This window comes from Otolemur garnettii, unplaced genomic scaffold (genome assembly GCF_000181295.1).
Source record: "Otolemur garnettii isolate 467f Iridium unplaced genomic scaffold, OtoGar3 scaffold00020, whole genome shotgun sequence".
In the NCBI taxonomy this organism is placed as follows: Eukaryota; Metazoa; Chordata; class Mammalia; order Primates; family Galagidae; genus Otolemur; species Otolemur garnettii.
Window position 1 is genome coordinate 16,944,211 of NW_003852415.1, and position 8,875 is coordinate 16,953,085.

General features: G+C 39.7%; 1 protein-coding gene across 1 annotated transcript in view; it reads right to left on the reverse strand.

The window, feature by feature from the left end:
• RPS6KA5 (ribosomal protein S6 kinase A5) overlaps positions 1–8,875 on the reverse strand; it is a 193,265-nt gene that overhangs the window by 111,527 nt on the left and 72,863 nt on the right. Inside the window, exon 2 of the mRNA XM_003787075.3 lies at positions 2,457–2,528. Coding sequence (XP_003787123.3) covers positions 2,457–2,528 — 72 coding nt within the window. The remainder of the gene's footprint in view (positions 1–2,456; positions 2,529–8,875) is intronic.

Genomic DNA, 8,875 nt, shown 5'->3' on the forward strand with positions numbered 1-8,875 from the left:
GGACCACAGGCGCCCGCCACAACGCCTGGCCATTTTTTGGTTGCAGCCATCATTGTTGTTTTGGCGGGCCTGAGCTGGGGATTCGAACCTGCCACCTTAGGTTTACGTGGCTGGCGCCTTAGTCGGTTGAGCTATAGGCGCCGAGCCGACCAATTTCTTTATGATTCCTCTTTCAATCAATTTAATAATGTACATATTTCAAGATTCCCATACTTCTTAAACTTTGAAGAACACTACTTCGGAATAGTATAACTCCTATGACTTCTCAAATTATATGCTATTTCATTCAATTTTTCAGTTTTCTTAACTTCACACAAGACATCACAACTGTACACAGTACCATTTAGATTTTGTTTGTTCTCCAATTCTTTTTGTATCTCAAAAATTCTCCAAGGATCATTTTCCTTCGTAAAACTTCCTTTCCTTCTACTTTGGGCTGGGTGCCTGTAGCTCAATGGTTAGAGTGCCAATCCCCTGGACTGGGGGTGGTGAGTTTGAACCCGGCCAGGGCCTGCTAAACAACAACAACCAAAAATAATGTCTATTTTTGTCTACACTTCTGGAAGCAGTTCTGCTGGGTACACAATTCTAGATTAATGGCTACTTTCTCTGGACATTTTGAAGATAGTACCATGCCACTACAGCTTCCATTGTTACTACTGAAAAATTTAATGTTTGTCTAGTCATTGTTCCCTTATAAATAAGTCTTTTCTCTCTAAATCCTTTTCAGGTATCTATCGATCTCTTTTGTTTATCATTTCTCTTTGATGAATCTACATAACATTTCTTTTTACTTGTCTTCCTAGGATTTAATGTGTTTTCAATATCTGCAAATTCATACATTTAATTAATTCTAGTAAATTCTCAACTATCATGCCTTTGAGACTAGTGCCTCTACCCATTATATTACTTCCTTCTGGAACTCTAAGTAGACAAATGGCATGTCTTCTGTATTTTCTACATCTTAATCTCTCTCTTATAGGTATACATCCCATTTCTTTTTTTCTCTATTTCATACTAAGCATAATTTTCCTCAATTTTTTTTTTTTTAGACAGAGCCTCAAGCTGTCCCCCGGGTAGAGTGGCATGGCATCACAGCTCACAGCAACCTCCAACTCCTGAGCTCAAGCGAGTCTCCTGCCTCCGCCTCCCAAGTAGCTGGGACCACAGGTGCCCGCCACAATGCCCAGCTATTTTTTGGTTGCAGTCGTCATTGTTGTTTGGTGGGCCTGGGATGGAGAAGACAAAATGGTCTGTCCTCTGAGGCTCTGCCTCCCCTTCCAAGAAAAGAGCCCTAGGGCTCCTGGTGGTGGAAAAAATCAGTTAAAATCTCCCTTGATTTTAATGACTTTAATGGAAAACAAGAGTAGCCAGTTCTTACACAGTAGTTCCTGCAGAGCAACACACTCTGGGGGGGGGAGTTGAAGAAGAAAGATACACACCTGGTAAGGGTCCAGTGCAAAATGAAAATGTGTGGTACCCTAGTCATTAATTATTAAGAATTTCAGAATACTGACAGCAGAGCGTTATACCAAACCTGGGGCTCTTCTAAGTGAGGGGATGTCTACAATGCCACGGTCAAATGCCCTGAGGCCAGTGCTGACTCCTGAGCAACAACAGCAATGGTAGTAAAAGTTCAGAAGGCACAGGCAAGTACGGCCGAAGGTCAAGATCATCTAAAATCCCAGCCACCCAGGGATCACCACTGTTACATTTTGGTGCATATATCAGAGATTTTTCCAAATATGTATTTACAAATACATGGAAATGGTATACTAGACATTCTTTTCTGCAGAACAGCATTATCTGGGTGATAAGCACACCTATAACCACAACTCAAGTACTACGAAAGCAATACATGTAACAAAAAACATTTGTACCCCTTTAAAATTTTGAAATAAAAAAAAAATTGTAACATAAGTTTAAAAAGATGCTAGTAAATATAGATTATCTCCAAAATGCTAGCAAATATTGATAATTTCAATCCTATTATATAGATTATAGAACATATAGGTCCATGTTCCATTTAACCCACACTCCTACTGCTGGGTTTCTAAATGGTCTTATGTTTTTCAGTATTACAAATTATATACATTGAGTATCAATAGCACTGAAGAAAGATTAAATAAGTCAATCAATACAAAGCACTTCACAGAGCACTTGGCATACAAGCACTCTATAAATATTAGTCATTTTTTGAATAGTGTGTCCCACGTAAAAGGTTGAATTAATTTACATTCCCAATAGCAAAGTAAAAAAGATTGATTTCCCTAAATACTTGCCAATTCTTTCCATTTTTACCTGCTGTTAATGGTCTGTTCATCTCCTTTCAGAGTTCTCCAATTGGATTCCTCGTGCTTTTAAGAATTTTAATTAATTTCTGTATTAGAGCTATCAATCTTTTGTCATAGGAATAACAAGTATCTTTTTATTCCCTTAAAAAAATTAAGACTTACCTCCAGTTCCTAGGACCTTCAAGAGCTCAAAATTCTCAATCCCCACCTTCTCTGCATGTCCTGTTAAATTAGCTGAAAAAGAAAGAGAAGGAAAGAAATAATGAAGGGGATCAGCCAGAGAAGGAGGCTCCTGGGGCTTCTGAGGCTCCAGCAACACTGTATTTCTGGACGTGGATAGTGAAATCAAGACTTACTTTATAATTATTTGCTGAATGGTACAGCTATGTTTTGTTCACTTTTCTGTTTGTTACATAATACAATAAAACTCTCTTTTTAGAATTTAAGAACTCTGGCTCGGCGCCTGTGGCTCAAGCAGCTAAGGCGCCAGCCACATACACCTAAGGTGGTGGGTTCGAATCCCCAGCCCGGACCCGCCAAACAACAATGACGGCTGCAACCAAAAAATAGCCGGGCGTTGTGGTGGGCGCCTGTAGTCCCAGCTACTTGGGAGGCTGAGACAGGAGACTCCCTTGAGCCCAGGAGTTGGAGGTTGCTGTGAGCTGTGATGCCATGGCACTCTACCCAGGGGGATAGCTTGAGGCTCTGTCTCAAAAAAAAAAAAAAAAAAAAAGAACTAGATATTGGCTGCCATTATGCCAAAATGAAGAAGTAGAATCAGCACCAGCCACTGCTGCCACAGCAGCCCTCACTGCCTGAGCTGGAAGAGACTGCAGATGAGGGTGGGAGTCCTGTTGGAAACCATAGAAGATATTTGGGGTAAATATAACCAATAAAGAGCTCATATCTAGAATGTATAAAGAACTTTTCCAGACAAACCATTAGAAAAATTGACAAAAGACCAGAACACACAGCTTATACAAATGGAGATCTAAATGAACAAGAAACATGTAAATAAGAATTCGACATCAATTAGTCGTCAAATAAAAGCAAGATAAAAACACACACCACTTTGAATCAGAACTCCTGTGCACTGCTGGTAGGATTATAAATGTTACACCAATAGTATGGTGGTTCTTTGAAAAATTAAAAATAGAACTATGATAACTATGATATGAGAGTTCTGCTTCTGGGTATATATCCAAAAATTCGAAAGCAGGATCTTGAAGAGATATTTGCACATTCATGTTCACAGCAGCACGATTCACAATAGCCAAGAAATGGAAGCAACCCAAATGCCCACTGATAGAAGAATGGTTAAACAAAATGTAGTATGTGCATACAGTGGAATATTACTCAGCCTTATAAAAGAAGAAAATGTCACACACTACTGCATGGATGAACCTTGAGGACACTATTCTAAGCGAAATAAAAGACCAGTACAGTGGGCCGGGTGTTGTGGCCCATGCCTGTAACCCCAGAACTTTGGAAGTTTGAGAAAGGAATTCAAGCATAGCCTGGGCAGCATAGTGTGACCCCTCTAAAAAATTTAAAAATTAGCCAGGCACAGTGGTACACACTAGTACTTCCAGCTACTCAGGAGGCTGAGGAAAGAGGACTTGCTGAGCCCAGAAGTTTGAGTCTTCACTGAGCTATGGTCACACTATTGCACTCTAGCCTGGGTGACAGAACAAGACCCTGTCTCTTAAAAAATAAATAAACAAATCTTTTTTTAAGACCAAAAAAAAAAAGCTAGGTATCAATTGTACCAAAGGTTACACTAACATAAATTTAAGTGTTTATAGTCTCTACTGACCAATATAATCTGAAAATGAGCAGAAATTCTACTATGTAGATAAATAGGTAGTAGAAATAAAACTAGATAGTATATAAGATATATTAATTTATTCAATGAATACTTACTGTCAACTAAATGCCATGCTCAAGTTTTAGACTGGGTTTTAGCTCCATTTCTGCCACTAAATACTTGGACATGATTTAGTTCGCATTAGTCACTCAAACACCCTACATCTCCATTCCTTCATCTCTGAATTAAAAGTGGTGTTCTCAATTATCTCTAAGACCCTAATACCCCTGCCAGTTCTAAAATTCCAGTACTATATAAATCTTGAAGATATATAAATCTTCAAAAATGTATTCTGTCCTAAATAAACAAGATTAGGATATCTTATAAATGAGCATATTCCAAAGTATATTCCACTGAATACTAGTCTCATCCTATGAGACATTAGTGTTGTTACATTCGGAGGAAAGGTAGAGAGCAGAACACATTGATAGAATCAATTTGGAAATAGTTGGCTTAAACAAAATTAAATGGTTTCTTCGCTGCTGAACCTCAAGGATCCTGTACTGTGAAAATATGCATGTGGATCTTCAAGACTGAGATCCCACATCCGTCAATTTATTTAACGACAAATTATTCTTTGTGGTAATATCTATTAATAGTCTATGAACTAGCCATCTATAGAAGTAGTTAAAACAGCTTGATCCAAATCCTAGTTACCACTTAAAAGTTCTATGACCTTGAACAAATTACTTGACCTCTCTGTGTTTCAGTTCCTATCAAGGGATGATAAAAACACCTAACCTCAAAGCATACTAGTATCTGCAATTTACTTTGAAATGCATTTAAAAATAAATTGAGGCATAAATCTATAAGCATGGTGACACCAGTATGATAACACATATAGAATTAATAGGTCTTGGGCGGTGCCTGTAGCTCAGTGAGTAGGGCGCTAGACCCATATACTGAGGGTGGCGGGTTCGAACCCAGCCCCAGCCAAACTGCAACAAAAAAATAGCTAGGCATTGTGGCGGGCACCTCTAGTCCCAGCTACTCAGAAGGCTGAGGCAAGAGAATCACTTAAACCCAAGAGCTGGAGGTTACTGTGAGCTGTGACACCATGGCATTCTACCAAGGGTGACAAAGTAGGACTCTGTCTCAAAAAAAAAAAAAAAATTAATAGGTCTTAGGTACGTTATAAAGCAAATACAGAAAAATGTTAAATGCAGAATCTACAAAGTGAGTATAAGAGTATTCTACATATAATTCTTTAAAATTTGGCTTGGCACCTGTGGTTCAAGTAGCTAAGGCGCCAGTCACATACACCTAAGGTGGTGGGTTTGAATACAGCCCAGGCCGCCAAACAATGACGGCTGCAACCAAAAAAAAAATAAAAAATAGCTAGGCGTTGTGGTGGGCGCCTGTGGCCCTAGCTACTTGGGAGGCTGAGGCAGGAGACTCGCTTGAGCCCAGGAGTTGGAGGTTGCTGTGACCTGTGATGCAATGGCACTCTACCCAGGGGGACAGCTTGAAGCTCTGTTTCAAAAAAAAAAAAATTCTTTAAAATTTTTTGTATATTTGTGTATTTGAGCTCACAAATTAAAGACCAGCCTGAGCAAGAGCAACCCCATCTCTAAAAAACAATAGCCAGGCACCGTTGCAGGTGCCTGTAGTCCCATCAAGGGAATCACTCAAGACCAGTAGTTTAAGGTTGCTGTGAGCTATGACATCGAGACGTTCTACCCAGAGTGACAGAGTAAGACTGTCTCCAAAAAGAAAAAGAGATTTTTTTTTTTGAGACAGAGCCTCAAGCTGTCCCCCTGGGTAGAGTGCCAAGGCATCACAGCTCACAACAACCTCCAACTCCTGGGCTCAAGTGAGTCTCCTGCCTCAGCCTCCCAAGTAGCTGGGACCACAGGCGCCCGCCACAACGCCTGGCTACTTTTTGGTTGCAGCCGTCATTGTTGTTTGGCGGGCCCGGGCTGGATTCGAACCCACCACCTTAGGTGTATGTGGCTGGCGCCCACCACAACACCCAACTGTTTTTTGGTTGCAGCCATCATTGTTGTTTGGTGGGCCTGGGCTGGATTCGAATCCGCCATCTTAGGGTATATGTGGCTGGCGTTAGCCACTTGAGCCACAGGTGCCGAGCTAGAAAAAGAGATTTGAGGAATAAGTTATTTCAGTATCTTTCCAAAGTCAAACTTTTTTTTTTGAGACAGACTCTCACTTTCGTTTCAGGTAGAGTACAGTGCCATCATCATACCTCACTGCAACCTCAAACTCGTGAGCTCAAGCAATCCTCCTCCCTCAGTCTCTCGGGTAGCTGGGACTATAGGCATGCACCACCATACCCAGTTAATTTTTGTGTTGTTTGTAGAGACCCACGTTTCACTCTTGCTCAGGCTGGCCTCAAACTCCTGAGCTTAACTGATCCTCCTATCTCAGCCTCCCAGCATGCAAGGATTATAGATATGAGCTGCCACATTGGGCCAGAGCTAACTTCTTGTCACTTGTCACTAAAATTTTTTAAATCGTAGTCAAAAATACATAAAATTTACCTCCTTAACCATTTTCAAGTGTACAGTATTACTAACTATATGCACATTGTTACACAACGTATTTCTAGAACTTTTTTCATCTTGCAAAACCGTATATCCACTGAAAAACCGCTCTTCTTTTCCCCTTTCCTCCAGCCCTAGGAACCACCATTTTACTTTCTGTCTGAACAGCTTGTCTATTAATGCATCACTTTATAGTGGGAACAAATCAAGGCACATGGCCCAGTCTAGAGTTTACACTGACATCAAGACAGATTTAAAATGAATATCAGGAACATAGGCAGGATCTTAAGCACACAATATAGTATCTTGTCCCTTAGTATAGCAAGCAGATTATGCTAAAAGCCAAGCTCTTAACAGACAATCACTTTTGAAATAATGATTGGCTTTCTTCCACTTGAATGTCAAATTCTATCATTATATTTTGAAAGTTCAAGACATTATTAAAACACAGGTATTAAAAATAATTATTCCTAGTTCTTACTATTAGGAGTTATTTATTTACTGAAACGTGTAAAGGCACAGCTTCCCGGGGAGGGAGAAGGGAGGGGGTAATGGGTGGAGGGAGGGAGTTTGGAGGGATTACTTCTGAGGTTTACCTTATAGGGGTACAGGTGAATCTTTCTAAGAGTAGAATGTGAATGTTTTAAAGCAATAACTGAGAAAATGACATGAAGGCTGTGTTGACCAGTTGATGGAAGTATTTCAGATTGCATGTGAAAACCCCACACTGTACCCCAGAAGTGCATTAATGTACATAGTTACCGTTCAATAAAAAAAAGAAAAGAAAAAAAAAAAAAAAAAGGCACAGCTTCCCAAAAGGACTGTCTCTATACTACATTGTCCCCATATCGTTATTTGCTGCTATAGTAAGAAGATAAGAGACTATCTTTTGATACACAGAATTACTCTCACAGGAAATTAAAAGAGGTACAAATTAACTATACTCTGTTCTGTAAAATAGGCCATCTAGGAAACACTGGTCATTCATAAAGATCTTTCAGATGATTTGTGAAGGGCTACTTTTGTTCATAATCTATTGTCTCTTTTGTTTATGACATAAACAAATACTTTGCCTGCTACAGGAGCTCAAGGTTTCTCCAATTTCCTATCACTGGGGGACAAAGACATGACAGGGCTCCAGGGGAAGGACACAGATATACTCGGGATGAAGCATGTGGGCGACGGGAGATAGCTGTGGGGTCCTCCAGGTGATGTCCTCTTTAGTTTCTCCTCTTACTCCCTTAGTAGTTCTTTGTATTGCTTTTCCATCAAGATTGTTCCCAGGGAAGGCAGCGTTTGGAAAAGGTTCTTCTTTCTCCTACCTTCAAGTATCCGGTCCCAGGAAAACTCAACAATGCGGGGCTTGAGAAAAGCTTAGCTCTGGGCCTATGATAAAAACATATTTTATCCCACCACAAGTTTCCTTCTAAAATTTATCTTAGCTTTCTCTTGTTTAAGAATGGTGAGGCTCCAGTAAACAAGCTGAAGGGGTATGTGCTTAGGGCCAAGGAACAACTAAGTCTGAAGCATGTCTGGGTGGCGTGGCCCAGCTCACTACGGTCAAGGCTTCAGTGTGCAGTACAGGACCAAAGATCAAGCCTGTCATCTACACTCCTTTATTTATTTTGTCTTCGCTGTCTTAATCTCACTTGGGGATCAAGTAGTTGTAACTACAATAGGGAAGGATACAGAAATCTTAGTCCTGGCCACAGTCCTCAAAGCTATTACCTGGGATTGGCAGATAACATTCCTTTGGTTCATGACTTTCTCTCTTGAAAATATGAAAAATATCTATTTGGTTTAATAAAATTAATCACATGGGAAAACTGGATAACCACAGCTTGTAAAAAACTGAAACTGGACCCGCACCTTTCTCTACTCACTAAAATTGATTCAAGATGGATAAAAGATCTAAATCTAAGGCATGAAACAATAAAAATCTTCAAAGAAAGTGTGATTAAAACATTTGAAGGTAATGGACTAAGGAAAGACTTTATGAAGAAGACTCCAGTGGCAATTGCTACAACAATAAAATTAAATAAATAGGACTTAATTGAACTGAAAAGCTTCTGTATAGCTAAGGAGACAAAAACCAAAACAAAGAGACAACCATCAGAATGGGAAAAGATGTTTGTATATTAACAATAGGACAGAAGTTTGATAACTCGAATCTACAGAGAACTCAAATTAAGCAAAAAAAAAAAAAAAAAAAA